Source organism: Perognathus longimembris, chromosome 23 (assembly GCF_023159225.1).
Source record: "Perognathus longimembris pacificus isolate PPM17 chromosome 23, ASM2315922v1, whole genome shotgun sequence".
Lineage (NCBI taxonomy): Eukaryota > Metazoa > Chordata > Mammalia > Rodentia > Heteromyidae > Perognathus > Perognathus longimembris.
This window is the reverse complement of record NC_063183.1, coordinates 35,135,309-35,151,286: the sequence shown is the minus strand read 5'-3', so window position 1 is coordinate 35,151,286 and position 15,978 is coordinate 35,135,309. Positions and strand designations below refer to the sequence as shown.

The following is a 15,978-nucleotide window of genomic DNA, read 5'->3' as shown; positions in this document are numbered from 1 at the left end:
AGCATACCTCAAGCAGTCAAAGCTCATAATCACAATCTGCCAACAAGACCAAAAGAACGGGTATTGTTACTCTCAACCTGGGCTCAAGTCTGTCACCGCACGAGCTCGGCATTCCCAGATGAACTTTATTTTCTGGAATCCAATCATTGTATCTATGGGCAGTGAGATAACTTCCCCATCATCCCATCTGCTTCATAGACTTGACTTGTCTGTCTTCCACCATAGGATGCAAGCTCCATAAATGAAACAGTCTAGTCTGTTCAATTCACTAGTTTATCCCCACTGTCTAAACAGTACTAGGCACTATATAAGCACTCAATAAACAGGTATTGAATGAATAAATAACACAGTGCTTCTCACTTGTAAGTGAACTGAAACTTAGGAAAACACCAGTCAGAAACTTTATTTTTTTAAATAACAAACAAGTTGCATGGAATAGCAGAACAACAATGTAAATACTAAAGAAAAATTGATGGCTATTTTTGCAATTCTACTAAGCTGGTAAGTATTCTAAGATTTAGGATACAAGTTTGACTCCTAACAAGTGGAATGGTTATCATTGTTGCTTCCGAACTCCATTTGCTAAGGATGGAAATGGAATTGCACAGCTCTGAGTCTGGTTTACTTCACCACAGATTACTCTGCTCTAATGAACTTCTGTAGCAGCAGTCACCCAGTGGTTTCTCAGGCCAAAGATGTATCCATATTCCAAGTTGCACCGATTAGGTATAGAACAACTGGGTAGAGAACATTAGGTTTTAAAGGCTGCTAAACATCTTGCTCTGCTTCATCAACCTCTGATCTTCAGCTGGAGGTCCTGTGTTAGAAGGTGGCAGGATGGGGTAAGGAAGTTGTTCAGCCAAATATTGGTGAAGCAAAGCCACATTATTAGGATACTGGGGTTCAAACTCAGGGCCTGGTGCTCGACCACCTGAGCTACAATTCTAGTCTTGCTTTTTGCTGGTTATTTTGGAGATGATGTGGTGTAAACTTTTCTGCTTAAGACTCAAACCACGATCTTCAAATCTCAGCCTCCTCAGTAGCTAGGCTAATAGCCACCAGTGCCTGACGTGTATCTTCATTTAACTCTCCTCATCTATACCTAAAGATAGGAGCTTCCTGCCTTTACCACTATGTTAATAAAAATAGGACCACAACCTAAATGATACTCCTCACGCTGTGACAGCAATGTGGTACAGTCTGACACTAGCTTGAACTGGGTCAGTTCAGTGACAGCTGTCCCTGTAATCACAGTAGCGGGACCATGAGAGCCAGGGCTTAACATGAAAACTGTAATTATTCAAAAAGTGCTCATGTTTACAGAGAATTCATTGCAGGTTTCATATTTTTTAAAAGAGTAGAAACTCAAAGATATAAGTTAAATTGAAAAGAAAAAGCACAGAGAGGGTTTAATGTTAACGTGTTTCCCATCATATTTGGTGATATACCTTAAGGATGCAGAATGTAAAGAAAGAGCAAAAAGTGGGCTGAGACTGATAATGTCTTAAAACTTTAAAGTATTAGAAATTTGAGGTTTCATAATTATATAAAACATATAACTGCCCGCAGAGAATACTGGAACAAAAACAAAGTTAGGTGCTAAGTGATTACAGAATAGTTGTGCTCAGAAGATAATTTCCACCAAAAGGAAAATTTAGTAAGTGAAAGTAAGGGATGGTAATAAAATAAAGACTATATTTCTATGACCTTTATTTCTTTATAAATACACTGGCTTTGCCAACAATTAATTTGAAATACTATTTCCCATAAGGTTATTTTAAAATCTAAAACAACTATATAAAAAAGAGTTTCTGAGTAGTTACAAATAAAAACTTGATTCTCTGTTAAAGGTTATACATTTCAATATGATCTTGTGGTTGATTTATGTAAAGTTTTGTATTTTTCATTTTCTCAGGCTTGTCACTGAAGTGATGTATGGTACATTTTAGCATCAAGTTTGCCATAAGCAATAAACTCAGAGTCCCACAGAAATTTTAATGTATTTTCCCATTTTCAACCTCAGCCTTCCATTATTTAGGGTTTTTTTTTTTTTTTTTGAGGGGTGGCGATTCCATGTTCAGTTGACATCATCTTAATACATAAATAATTTAAGACCTTAATTTAAAGGTAAAATTTAACTAAATAAATTATTCAATAGAAAAGCTAATGGTTGCTCTCATATGTAAAGTAAAAGCCCAAATGATATCTTAAAGTACTGAATAAAAATCTCTCTAAACATTGTTATTTTACATCCTGGTTTGCTTAAATGAGTCACAAAATATGTATCCAACACAAAATAAAAACTCAATCTCTAAGACTCTGTATGGGAGAAAAATGAAGTATGAAAATAACAAATTAATTTTTTGAACTGTTAACTAGTACCTTTTTAAACTTTTTTTTTTTAAAGCTAGTACCTTTGGAAGTAATTTAGAGCTGGTTCAGAGAGCTATGTAGACGAGAAGGAAACAGCAGTCCTCAAAAAAAAAGAGCCACCCAGCAGGAACAGCCAGTCGTTACGTGCTGTCCTGAAGAAATGAGCAGTCACTAATGTAGTGCCCAGCAGAAACGGCCAGCTTAATCAGCCATGACATAAAGCCAAATAAAATTATTTGTAACAAAAAGTGAAGAAAGAACTTGTTAGCGTAGTTTAACTGTATGACTAGAGGTATAACAGTATTTGAATTCAATCCTGCATCGTGAGTAGGTGTACACAGGTAAGGAAAGGGAAGAAAGCAAACTGGAGAAAACAGAACACGCAAAGGGAAGGAAGACAAGACATGATATCCAATGGTTTACATTCTTAGAGCGAAGAATACATCCAAGACAACCCTGACAAAAAGGACTGAAGAAAGTTATTTATTACAGCAATGTATTACATGGCCTCCAATTGATAGCTAATTATTTACTCAATTTAGAAAATAATGTGACAGTATTGTGGAATTGTGTACAGGAACAAATAGAAGAAAGGAAAATCAATATGGCAGTGGAATTGAATATTAAGATTGTAAAATTAGACAACTCAAAGAACTTTGGGCAAAATACAACTTTAATGGGAGAGACTGGTGTAAGAAATATTAGAGCTACAATATAAAGGATTATATAATTAAGTGGATGTCTAGTAAATGAGAGGTGGGTTAATGGATGATGCCAATATAATTTTTGCCTGAGCTTCTAAGGAGTAACAGCTATACTAAATAACAAAGTGGAGAAAAATACATTTGGAGGATGAAATGAGTTCAGCTTTGTGCATAATGGCAGGGCCCATATTTTACATGTTAGGTTATAACAACACCCCTAAACAAAACTTTGATGACCTAAATAAGATTCCTAAGAATTAAATAAATTAAATAGACACCAAATGTAAGAACTAATAAGTGGAACTGTATACTATGTTCTTCGACAGGGAGACTCAATATTATCAACATATCAGTTACCCCCAACTTGATCAAAATCCCAGCAAGGTGCCCGGTGGACAACAACAAACTCTGACACGATGTAAATTTCAGGCTTACTGTACAGTTATAGTAGGGCAGTGTTGTATTGGCAGAAAACAGACCAGTAGATTAAGAGAACAAAGAGCCAAAATTAGACCACACAAATGCCCTAGAGAAGAGAACAATGTAGCAGAGTCAAAGAAACTCCTTACAATAAATGCTGTAAGAATGATTGTTGAATGAATCTATATGTAGAGAGATTTCATATTATTCACAAAAATTATCTCAAAACAGATCATATAATTAAAAGTAAAATGCAAAACTTAACTCGCAGATACAATACAAGAGAAAATCTAGGTGGCCTTCAATTTGGCAAAGGCTTTTTAGATACAGAAAAGGCATGGCTCATGAAACTATTAACTGGTAAGTTGATCTCATGAAAATGAAAAATATCTGGTTTGTTATAAACACCAGCAGAGAGAATGAAAGGACAAATGATAGATTGGGAGAAAATATCTGCAAAAGACATCTGATACAGAGCTATTATGTACACTATATGAAGAACTCTAAAAAGCATATTAAGAAAATAAAAACACAATTTAAAAACTGGCTGAAGATCTAGAAAGAGTTCTCAGCAAAGAAGTAACACATGTGGAAAATAAAATATGCAATGATGCTCAACAAAATAAATCACTGGATACCATTGCACATGGGCAACACCCCAAGCTGGGGAGGTGTGGGAGAAAAGCGTTCACTCATTACTCCTGGGAAGCCAAATAGTAGAGCTGTGACAGAAGACAGCTCAGCAGCTTCTTCCAAAGCTGAACTCTACTCTCGCACTTCTACAATCTAGTAACCATGTTCCTTTGTAGCTACACAAGTGAATTGAGAACTTAGACTATGCCAAGACAAGCACTAGAGCAGCTTACTCATAGTTGTCAAAATGTAGACGCAACCAAGATGTCCATCAGGAGATGAGTGGATGAAATCAACTTTTACATACCCAGACAATAGAATGCCTGTGCAGCAACAAGAAACAGGCTCACAAGCATAATGAGACACAAGGAACCATCAGCACACCAATAGATGAAGCAAAGCCAATCTGAAACGGCTACATAGTGTAGGATTTCAACTCCTTGACATTCCAGAAAAGGTAAAACTACAGAGTTAGAAAAGCAAACAAAGATTGCCAGGGGAGAATGCAGAGGGAGGAATGAACAGGGAGAGCACAGAGGGTTTTAGGTAGAAGTGTTTTGTGTGACATTACAACTGTGAATGTGCATCACTAGACACTTTTCACATCCAAAATGCCAATTTCGAACTGTACTGTAGACTAGAGACTTTTGATGACAAGGATGCATAAACGTAAGCTCCTCTGTGGTAAGCTATGTACCACTCTGGGGTAGGACAATGGTAGCAAAGAGGCTGTGCTTCTGCAGAGGGAGGGCGTATACTTGAGTAGAAAGCACTCCACTCTCTACTCAATTCTGCTGGGAATCAAAAGCTATTGGTAAAAACAAGTCCATTATTTAAAAGGAATCTGTCTAAGGTCAATGTAAGTAAATTTATTAAACTGTTACTTAAAAGGACTTCTCACACGAACAGGAAAAGTTAGGGTATTCTTCCTGATTGTCTAGGAATGCTGAAACGCACAAACCATGCACATGTTAAACACAAAATTGACACTCAATAGATATTTCTATACTTGAATTGCTCTTCACTCGGATGTAACACCAGAGATGGGTGGAAGGAAGAGAGAAGGAAGAAAAAGAGAGTTCTGAAAAACATGCTACACAAATGAGGGCTGGATAGGAGTGAAAGAGACACATACCAGAAAGTGGCCATAGAGGGGGCGTGTTAAATACAGAGAAAGGGCAAACCCAAAGGAAGTGCTCAATAGGAGTGAGTAAGCTACTGATGTTATTACATTTGATCAATGGCTCTATCAAGTTCTTCTTTAAAAAGTATAGTTTTCTAGGTTAAAAAAAGGAATGGGAAAAGTCTGGCATAATTTAAAAATGCTGTATCATTTTCATGAATTGTGTATATCACTGGATGTTTTGTAGTTGTCAGGAACAGGAGACACCTAAAACAAAAAGAAAGGAAAATGCATCATACGTGAAAGGTGTCACACTGCTAGTGCATGGGGCGAATGGATTCTGAAGGTTGATGGCGCACTCCGCCTGGGAGGGGAATGGCGGGTGAGTTTTCTCATGCAGTGTGAGGAGTGGCCGCAAAGGAATTCAGCGTTCTGATTTTCCATGTGTGTTCACGATGTTAAAGTAGGAAGTGCCTCTCAAAGACGTCTGCACACCGTCACGTCATTCTCTGGAGCTTAGTCAGCTCTTTTGAAACAAAGGCCACCAATCGTCAACTTTTAGCCCATTTTAATGACTTATTTTCTATCCTGGTCATCATAATTTTTCTGGAGTAACTACTCTGTACTATGAAAACTCTCGTCCAAGATTCTTTCCCTACTTTGGAGAATCTTTATTAATCCTCTTCATTCTTCAGATTCATGGTCACATAAACATAATTCAGAGTGTGCCTCCAGACATGGGGAAGGGCAGCAGAGACAGAAGGGGCTGTCCCTGTCACTACTCTCATTTACCCATCATTTCTAGGACAAATACAAAACAACCGAGGATCTAATTCAGACTTTCACTTGTCACTTAAGATATCTTTAAATGGTTATTTTGCTGTCTCTAGATCATCAATGTATTTAAATCTCTTCATTATTCTTTTGGCTTACTTATAGCCTTTCTCTTGTACCTCACACTGCCCCATCTTTTCCCTTGCATCTTTTCATAGAAGCTTCCCCCCCTTTTCTCCTTTTAACTCATCATTAAATCCTTCCCCTAATGGTTGTGCACATTGTGCATTTTATATACTGTCCATTGTCTTCTCATCCATTAAGGTATTAATTCTTCCCTTCTAATTGGACCTGACAGCTCTCTGGAATCGTAGTGTCTTTGTATCATACAGAGCTCTCAAAACCAGAAGAATTTGGAAAATGTTTAGCTACTGAGGAGGAAATAAACAGTATCAATGAGGATGAACTTGGCTTCCTACCTGTCAGTACACACACCTCATGTGTGTGAAAGGAACTGCATTCTGAGGTTACTTGCCTTGTCCTCCAAGTGTGCTTCTAAAAAGCGTAGATAGGCAACAGGTGCAAAGGCGTCGGCTGAGTGGACGACTACCTCCGAGGAATCCCTGAAACACAGGTAATGTATAACGCATTGGCCACAATGGGCATTAGGGCAAGTCACTCCCGTCACCGACAGAAGAGACCCACACTCCTTGAGTTGTATTTACTTCCACTGGCATACAGCATCTAGTGAGAATACTACAGACAAAACGCTAACTCAATACGTCGTGCTGAGAATACTAAATATGGAAGGAATCTTTGAAAGGGCACGTAATTAAACTTTTAAGTTCACACAGAGCTCTCCGAACAATTTTTGAGACTTAATTCCTTTTAAATTTCTTTTTCACAAATTTACTTGGGATAGGCTAAACATTAAACATTTGTGCTTTATCTTCATTGTTTTTTCTCATTTTTCAAGAGGTAATTAATTCAATGTTTCACACATACAAAATATCTCCACTGTCCTTTACAAAACCAGTAGTGGGGATGGTTTTAGGCTCCCAATGAACTCTAGCCATTGTAATGCTATTACTATTAAAACTGATTGTGCAATGCAATAACTAACACATGCAGGTAAAATGGAATGACAGACTTGCTGGCACCATATGGGTCCATGTAAATGAACTCATTTTATTAGAGATACCCTGTAACTCACATGTGAACAACTAAGGTTAAGTGTGAAGAGCTAACTATTTTTATTGTTGTCTACTAAGAAAGTATGTTTCCCATGTTACCTGAAAATTTAAAAATAAAAATGTCTTGTATTTGTTTACTGTCTCATGAAGTAGTTCAATTGCTTATATTAATGTTGCACTTGACCACTGTAGAACAGTGTGAAAAATCCTTACATTGATTTTGCCACTAATGAAAATTATAATTGAATCAACTTTTATGATATAAAAGTACTCTAGTGGTAGTAGAAGCAATCTTAAAATACTTGACTACAATATACTAAGTTCTTATGGGCAAAATGTTTACTTTCTATTTGAAAAACCAGTTTCAAAAGTATGTTTGATTACTCAAACCACCAAATCAAATGGATTTTTAAGGATTAGGAAAAATAACACTAAAAAGTTCATCTTTGACATTCAGTGGAAAGCAACTTAGGAGAGAACTAGAGTCACCGGCGGGGTCAGTCCCTGAAGAAAAGATACAACGGGGTCAGTCCCTGAAGAAAAGATACAATGACCCCCTTTCACGGGCTGTGTCAGCACAAAGATTCTGGGCGCCGGTGAGGAGGAGGAGGCCTGGAGGAAGTCCGCCCTCCATCTTGTTGCTGCCTGCCTCTTAGCCTGTCCCATACGTTGTTACCCCAAATTTGTTGTTTCTCCATTTTTGAGTTCTCTGCCTTGGTCATATGAATGAGCGATTGGATTTAAACCTCAATTCCAATTTTCAATCTCATTCTTAAATTTCAACCTCTCTGTTCCTGATCTGATGCATGGAAACTGAGCCTGAGCCTCAGTTATGCTGAATCTCAGCAGTGTGGTTTGGATGCACTGGATAATGGAGTGCACCAAAATCATAATTAACCTGAAGCAATATTGTATCTCAGTAGAAAGGGTTTCAGGCCCTCCTCAACTCTCATCCCAGCAAAAAATGAGGAGGATAACAAATACTTTACTTGACACAATTACTGAATCTGGAATCAAGATGACAGAGAAGATGGTTTTTATAGATTTGACTAAATCCATGGTCTCTAAATGATGGATATAGCTTCATTCATTATATAAATCAAGAGCCAACTGGGAAACACTAAATGTTAAATCAAAATTTTTAGTTTCATTCAGAATAGTACTCCAATCACTCTGTATTCTCTTTTACAAACTATCACAGGAAGCCCAATTTTCTGTGATGTCTGATCTCTGTTTATTCACAGATTTATCTGAGTCCTAAAAGCAGAATCTACCTGAACTTCATTTTGTGCCACAGCCAAAATGCTTGCGTTAGTGGGCTGCTCTTCCCTTTTCCTATGAAGACAATACTCAGGCAATACTGCTGCTTCTCCTACCAGCAAGGCTTCTCAATCCTAAGAGCTTGCCCGTGTCTCCTTTTATTGTTAGGCTGGGCTCAGTCTGTTTACAGCTTTGCATGGCAACTGAGCCTGCTCTGAGCCTTCCTTGCCCGATGCCAGGCTCCTGAGGTATGAGATCATGCATTTCACCTCTAAAGCAGAACACCAGTATTATCAGAGATGTAGACATAGTTTTTGTCTTTTCCTCTTCTCTAAAAGACGGATATGCTAGTTTGGGGCTGGGGCATTGTTTACCTCTCCTGCTTAAACACATTATCTCAGTGTTTACTGAAATGTACACAGTGTTCTCTATGGACTCACAATGACCATCACAAATACTTCAATTGTGATTCCTGGGAAGTCTGCCCTGGCACCCACATCAAATGCTAGTTATCTCCTTCACGTGCATCAGCTCTGCAGTTATAACTATCAACTCACAACATTATCACCATGTGACAGGGATCAGCTTTTCTCACCCCTCTGCCACCCTGCCGCACTCTAGTACAGAGTACAATGCACTTATTTACTGAACATTCGATAAATAGGCAACTAAAGCGTTGCTAAGCATCCTCACATTTACATACTAATGAAATTATTGGAAATACCCACCAACTTTTCAATTCAATTTCTCATACATACTGCATACTGCATACATAAACATTTGTGTATACCTATGTACTAACTACTCCATATAGTATCTGTAGCAAAGTGTAAATAAAGGTTAATAATTCTAAAATTTTCAGTACAAAGTAGTTACTAAAGTCCTAGTTGTTGGAGAATGGATGTGGAAAGGTAAAATCCCACTCCATCCTTGTTGTGAAATGCCATAATTTGGTGTTCTGAATCAAGTCATATTTTGAGTGGCAGGAAGGATAAGTATGTTAGAAAAGCAGAAGTTAAATGTACAGTGTTTTAGCCATGAGACGTAGTCCTTCCATTCTTCCTCTCTTCATTCTTGTTCATCTATCCACCTATTCTGTATGCAGCAATTCTGTGAGGGCAGAACATTAGAGCTAACTAGCCAAAGGGAACTATGACTTGACTACTGACATCAATACTATTGCAGAGGAAAAAAATTCACTTTAATAAGTTTGATTTAGCCTTTATGTTTTATTTCTGATACACAGATAAGAAAGTAGGCTTTTAATTTGGAAATGTATAATTGTCCTGTTATAAGGACAGTTACTAGCCAAGATGAAATTCTTTTTATCAGAGCTTGTCAGGAATAAAACACTCATTTTCTGATCTAAAAATTATATTTTAAAGGTAAATGGTTTTATATATTAATTGAGATGAAAAATGAACCATAAAATGTTACAGGTAGAAATTTTTAAAATTGCCTCCAGACAAAGATTGCTAGACCAGTTTTTCTTACAAGATTTCAAAAATGATAACTGGAATCTAATTCAGGCAAAATGTATTTCATAATAAGTTAGAATTACTCTGACCTCTCATTATGCAAAAAATTCTATTTGTATTTATTAATTCCTAATTTTAAACAAATAATCTGTCATGTAAAAGTATGTTTTGAATGATGAAAAGGGTGACAGTGATCAAGAAGGTTATAGACTGGAGCATGTCTTGGTTTACTTAGACAGAATGGCTCGTACTTAATACAGTCATTTCTCTTTATTCTTTAACTTTTAAAAAATAGTTCCTGTAAGGTCCACCCCTGTGGAGGGCTCCATGCAGATGCCCCCCAACCTGTTTAAGTCTGCGCCCAGTACCTGAGTTACCTGGGTAACTGGCACACCTGGAGGCAGTTGCCTCCTCTTCCTCTGAGATCAGATCCAATCCACCTGGCCACATCCCCCACCTTTTCCTATATGATCCGGCTCAACACGGTCCCTGCTCTCTTTCCTTTTCTCTCCTTTTCCCTTCTTCCTGCCCCTGTCTCCCCATGCCTCCATCTTGTGTGGGCTGGCAGTTTGCTTTCCCCCCAATAAACTCCTTTCTGCCTGAACTAAGTGGTGGGTTTCCTTTCTGGTGAACCTTCCCTCTGGTGCTATAACTCTGGAGGGGACAGAGTCAGGAGCCACTGGATCCCCTCTTCCCTCTGCTCTTCTGAGGGCTAATCCACTTCCTTGACCACTCCTCCTTGACCAAAATGCTGAGAGCCTGAGGAACCGTACCTCGGACTTCTCATTTTTACCATTGCTGCCTACATGTCCATCACGCCATCTCCTGGTGAGTGATTCCTGTCTACAGGCCCTCTGTTTGTCTGCCTTACTGGACTCCTATGGCCTCACCAGACTGCTCCATAATGTCAAAACACCTCCTAGGCTAGAAAATCAGTCTCAATGGCTCCACTTTTTGCCTGTGCCCTTGCAAGTGTGACACAGGCTGGGTTCCAGGGACCCCCCTCTAGGTTCCCTCTCAAAGGCTAGCCATTCTGGGTTTGATCTACTCCACAAGCCGAAGGAAAAAGTGGGTGGTTTTAGAAATAACTCTCACAAGTATTTGTGGTCAGTTCTTAATAAGTTACAGCCCCTGCCTCATGAGACTTCTTCCAGGCTTCATTCAAGGACTGGCATCTACCACCAAGGGACAGCTGCTGCCTGTCTTCTCCCAGGGGGGCCACATGTCCGCCTTTTAACCCTAATGTTGACACCCCTTGCGAGCAGGAAGTAGCCAGAGAGAGCTGTCTCCTTTTTTCATAATTATTAAAAGGCTGGAATGTAAGGTCCATTCCCGGGAGAGCTCCATGCAGATGCCCCCAACCTGTTTAAGTCTGCCCCCAACCTGTTTAAGTCTGCGCCCAGTACCTGAGTTACCTAGGTAACGCACACCTGGAGGCGGTTACCTCCTCCTCCTCCTCTGAGGTCACATCCAATCCACCTGGCTGTATCTCCCACCTTTCCATATATAATTCAGCTTGACACAGTCCCCTCTCTTTCCTTTTCTCTCTTGCCCTGTCTTTTTCTCTTCTTCCTTCCCCTCTGTCTCCCCACACCGCCATCTTGTGCATGTGGGCCAGCAGCCGCTTTCCCCCCAATAAACTCCTTTCTGCCTAAACCATGTGGCAGGTTTTCTTTGCTTTCTGGTGAACCTTAAAGTTCCTCTGTAAAAACCAGTGTCCATCTCCATAAATGTGATGCTCTGGGCAAGGCCACTTGTCCCTTCTAAAAGTGTACACAAATGAGTTGTTTTAGTTAGAGATAGTCTTCTGCATTGCACAATTAAATGATAAACCCTGTACCTATTTTATATGATCATTAATAATGGTGGAACCTATAGTTCAGAGGTGAGGTGATCACGTGGTTCTTGTCCTTGCTCCTATTGATGTGTTGAATCACATTAATTGACTTGTGTATACTGAAACAATTTTGCATCCCTGGAAGGAATCCCCATTTGGTCATAGCGTATGAGTGTTTTGGTTAGTTGTTGATGAAGTCAGTTGGCCAGAATTTCGAGAAGTTTTGCACCAATGTTCATTAAAGAAATGGGTCTATGGTTCTCTTTGATGAGTATTTAGTTTTGGGATGAGGGTTATGCTGGCCGCAGAGAATGAGTTTGGCAGTGATCTTCTGTTTTCAATTTCATTGAATCGTTTGAGGAGTACTGGAGTGAGTTCTCCTTTGAAGGCCATAGAGAATTTGGCTGTCAATCCCTCTGGCCCTGGGCTTTTCTTGGATGGGAGGTCCTTTATTGCTATTACTATTTCAATACTTGATAATGGTTCTATTTAGTTGGTTTAAACCTTCTTGGTTTAGTTTGAGTATATGAATATTTGCTAGAAATTCTTCCCTTTCTTCTAGATTCTCAAATTTGTTAGCAAAAGATTTGCAAAGCAAATGTTCTGAATCTTCTGTCTTGATGTTCCCATTCTCTCCTCTCTGATTTTATATATTTGGATGTTCTCTGTCTCTGTCTCTGGCTCTCTCTCGGTCAGATTTGCTAAGGGTTTGTCAATTTTGTTAATTTTTCCAAAGAACCACTCTACATTTTATTGATCCTTACTACTTTAAAAAAAAAACAAAAAAAACACTCTTGGGGCTGGGGATATAGCCTAGTGGCAAGAGTGCCTGCCTCGGATACATGAGGCCCTAGGTTCGATTCCCCAGCACCACATACACAGAAAATGGCCAGAAGTGGCGCTGTGGCTCAAGTGGCAGAGTGCTAGCCTTGAGCGGGAAGAAGCCAGGGACAGTGCTCAGGCCCTGAGTCCAAGGCCCAGGACTGGACAAAAAAAAAAAAAACAATAAAAAAAAACTCTAATTCATTTAATTCTGATTTAGCTTTAATTATTTGCATTTGCCTACTGGATTGGGGTTTGGCTTGTTGCTCCTTTGCAAGGAGCTTAAAGTACATCATTAAATTGTTGGTTTGAGATTTCTCCAATTTGTTGATGTAGACACACAGAGCTACAAATTTTCCTTTGAGTACTGCCTTTGCTATGTTCCAGAGGAGTGGTGTTTTGTTTCTTCATTTTTGTTAAATATCATGAACGCTTGAATTTCCTTTCTGATCTCTTCAAGGATCCACTGGTAATTCAACAATGTGTTGTTTAGTTTCCATGAGTCACAGAATTTTCTATGGTGGCTTTTGGTGTTGAGCTCTAATTTTATTCCACTGTGGTGTGAGAGACTACAGGGTATAATTTCAGTACTTCTGAGTTTGAACAGATTTGCTTTGTAACCTAAAATGCAATCTGCTTTGGAGAACATTCCATGTGCTGCCAAGAACATATATTCTGATGCTGATGTGTGAGATATTCTGTAGATGTCTGTTAAGTCTAGTTGACCTATGCAATTGTTTAGTTCTGAGGTTTTTCTGTTGAGTGTTTGCTGGGTTGATCTGCCCAGAGGCCAAAGTGGTGTGTTAAAGTCACCAAGAATGTGTTTGGGTCTATGTGTAGTTTTTAGACTGGCATACCCTTCTTCACATCTTGGGTGGCATGACTAACTCCCTCATGCAACTGGCTCCACATCAGGCTTACGTTTTTATGCCTACAAAATGAGGAGACTAGAAAAGACTCATTTTCCATGTTTAAGTGCTACAACAGCAGGGATTTGGTGAAGTGTATCATGCTTTATAATTCCTGAATACAATACTTATTGGTACTTTAGGGGTTCAATTTCTCCTGTAAACAGGTAAAGTGTTATTCTTGAATTTTCCCTATTAGTGTTGTGCTTTTCTATTACTGTTAGTCACATATTAATAAACATATATATCCAAGTTACAGGCCATACTATAATTTTCCCCTAACATGCAAATGCATTTCTTGAACAATCAAACTATGGTTTCCTAGAAGACACACCTCAGGTATACTTTATTTATGATCATTTTGTGATCACCAATTGCCAGAAGGAATATCTCCTGTCTGTGAACTCAGGATCTTTACTATGCTGTAACATAATGGCAAACAGGTAAGTTCTCTTCTTGCTCCTATAAAGGCAGAAACTATTACCTTTAATAGTACCCAGTAGAATGATCTGGAAAAAATAGGTGCTTGATAAAAATATACCAAGTTATTTTTATGTGGGGTATTAACAGGGAAGGAGTTAGGAGACCATGAAAAAGGAAGAGTACAGAAATAGTGACTGCAGTCCTGAACATATCTTGCCATGTTTTGCTAAATAAAGTCTTTTTAGACTATTCACCTAGAATGGCCTCAATTTTCTTAGATCACTCCCTCTTTATGTACGAAGAATTCAAGGGTTCCTATTAGAAATAGTCAACACTCAGTCAAGCATAATTCTGATAACATTTTTCACGACTCTTAGGAGCATAAGAAAACCACATATTATGATGTACTAGTATATGAGTGAAATACAGTGCGAATAATAATTCAATATGCTAAACACTTTTTCAGTCTACTAAATTTTAACCATATATGACACACAGAATGGGGCTGTGCCTCAAAATGGTAGAGAGCTAGCTCTGAGCACAAAAGCTCAAGGACAGTACCTAGACCCTTAGTTCAAGTTCTAGGATGGGCACCAAACAAAAAGAAAAACAAAATTTATATGTAAAAATAACCCCAAATAACTGAATGTCTAGTATTACCAGTCTACCTTATTAAAACCAAGAGCAAGGAGAAAGAGGATAGAGTTAATGGAACCCACAGGCTACTGATGTGGCAGTTTATCAAATGTAGCTATAATGAAAGATAAATAACACAGGCAATTCACACTTCATGAAAGGCTAAAAAGTGTCAGTGTGCAGGTATCAGTTTTACTGCAGGCCATAATCAGTGAGTGAACCAAAGTGCAAGTCTACAAAGTTTACAGCCTTCTCCGAAGGCCTCTACGGGCAGGTATTGATTTAAGCGTTCGGATGACTTCACCAGTATTAAACAAACTAAGGGTTTGTGAACTTGGAGGACCTGTTCTATTTCTCTCAACAAAGGTTACCTAGTGCTAAATATTAAGTTGTTTCTATTCCATAGATTTAAGAAAAATGCTGAAACAATCTCTTACACAATTATTTTCTTCTTAAATAGAGGGCAATCCAAAGTGAACGTCTCATATTCTCCACCTTCTCCACACACGTGGACTCCGTACTTCTTAGAAAGCTGCAGATGAGAAACAACCAAAGAGAAAGCTTAAAACTGTACACAGGATGCCACTATCCTACTGCGCCCTATAAATTCTCCATAGGCAACGGACTCCGAAAGATCAGATGCAACAGAAAAGTATTCATCTTTCTGCTTAAAACATGGGTTTAAAGTCACCTCAAAATGTGTAATAGGTTCTGAACCTACTAAATTTTATCTAAAATGACAAAAATTATTACTATACATTTTCAGGATACTATCTTTAGATACAAAAGGAAAGCAACTTTTTATGTAGTATATGAGGATATACATCGACAATCTATATACTCTCCTGCCCTTTGACCTTTATGTGGAAGGAAAAATAATGTGCTTCTTTTGGAGAACCCTAAGGTCTTTTCTCGGGTCTGTGAAGAGAATGAAGTCTCGTACATTGTTATGATGCTTAAGGCTATTAAGACAGTTTGAAGGATACTAAAATCTGTGACGTTCCGAGGCGATCAAAGGCCTAAAAAGGTCTAAGCCTGAAAAAAAGTTGAAATAGAATGTAAAGTTGCCTAATGAAATCTGAAATTGAAGAACAAGCAAGAAAACAGACGTCTGTGATTTGCCTTAAATACAAGCTTCTGAGACAATTCTAGTGCCAAGGAGAGTGTCTTGTGGACTGATGCTCGGGTAGCCCAGGGCTGGGCAGCACTCTCACAGGATGTCACCAGAGACGGCACAGAGGACACCTACAGCGCCCCTGCGAGCCCACTTCATTCTGAATGCCATAGCTTTACCTGCCGGTAACTGATCCTCACCCAATAGCCTGTAGCCCAAAGGAAGTGTTTCTTCTGGTGTTCAATTTCTACCACTCTTTCCCAAGTCTTAGATTTTACAA

The 15,978-nt window shown here is 38.7% G+C and overlaps 1 protein-coding gene across 1 annotated transcript in view; it reads right to left on the bottom strand.

Moving 5' to 3' along the window:
* Positions 1-2,458: 2,458 nt before the first annotated feature.
* Dph6 (diphthamine biosynthesis 6) overlaps positions 2,459-15,978 on the bottom strand; it is an 86,956-nt gene continuing 73,436 nt past the window's right edge. Inside the window, exons 7-9 of the mRNA XM_048331814.1 lie at positions 15,022-15,116; positions 6,563-6,650; positions 2,459-5,520 (exon numbers count right to left, since the gene is read on the bottom strand). Of these exons, the coding sequence (XP_048187771.1) occupies positions 5,467-5,520; positions 6,563-6,650; positions 15,022-15,116 (237 nt within the window). The 3' untranslated portion in view covers positions 2,459-5,466. The remainder of the gene's footprint in view (positions 5,521-6,562; positions 6,651-15,021; positions 15,117-15,978) is intronic.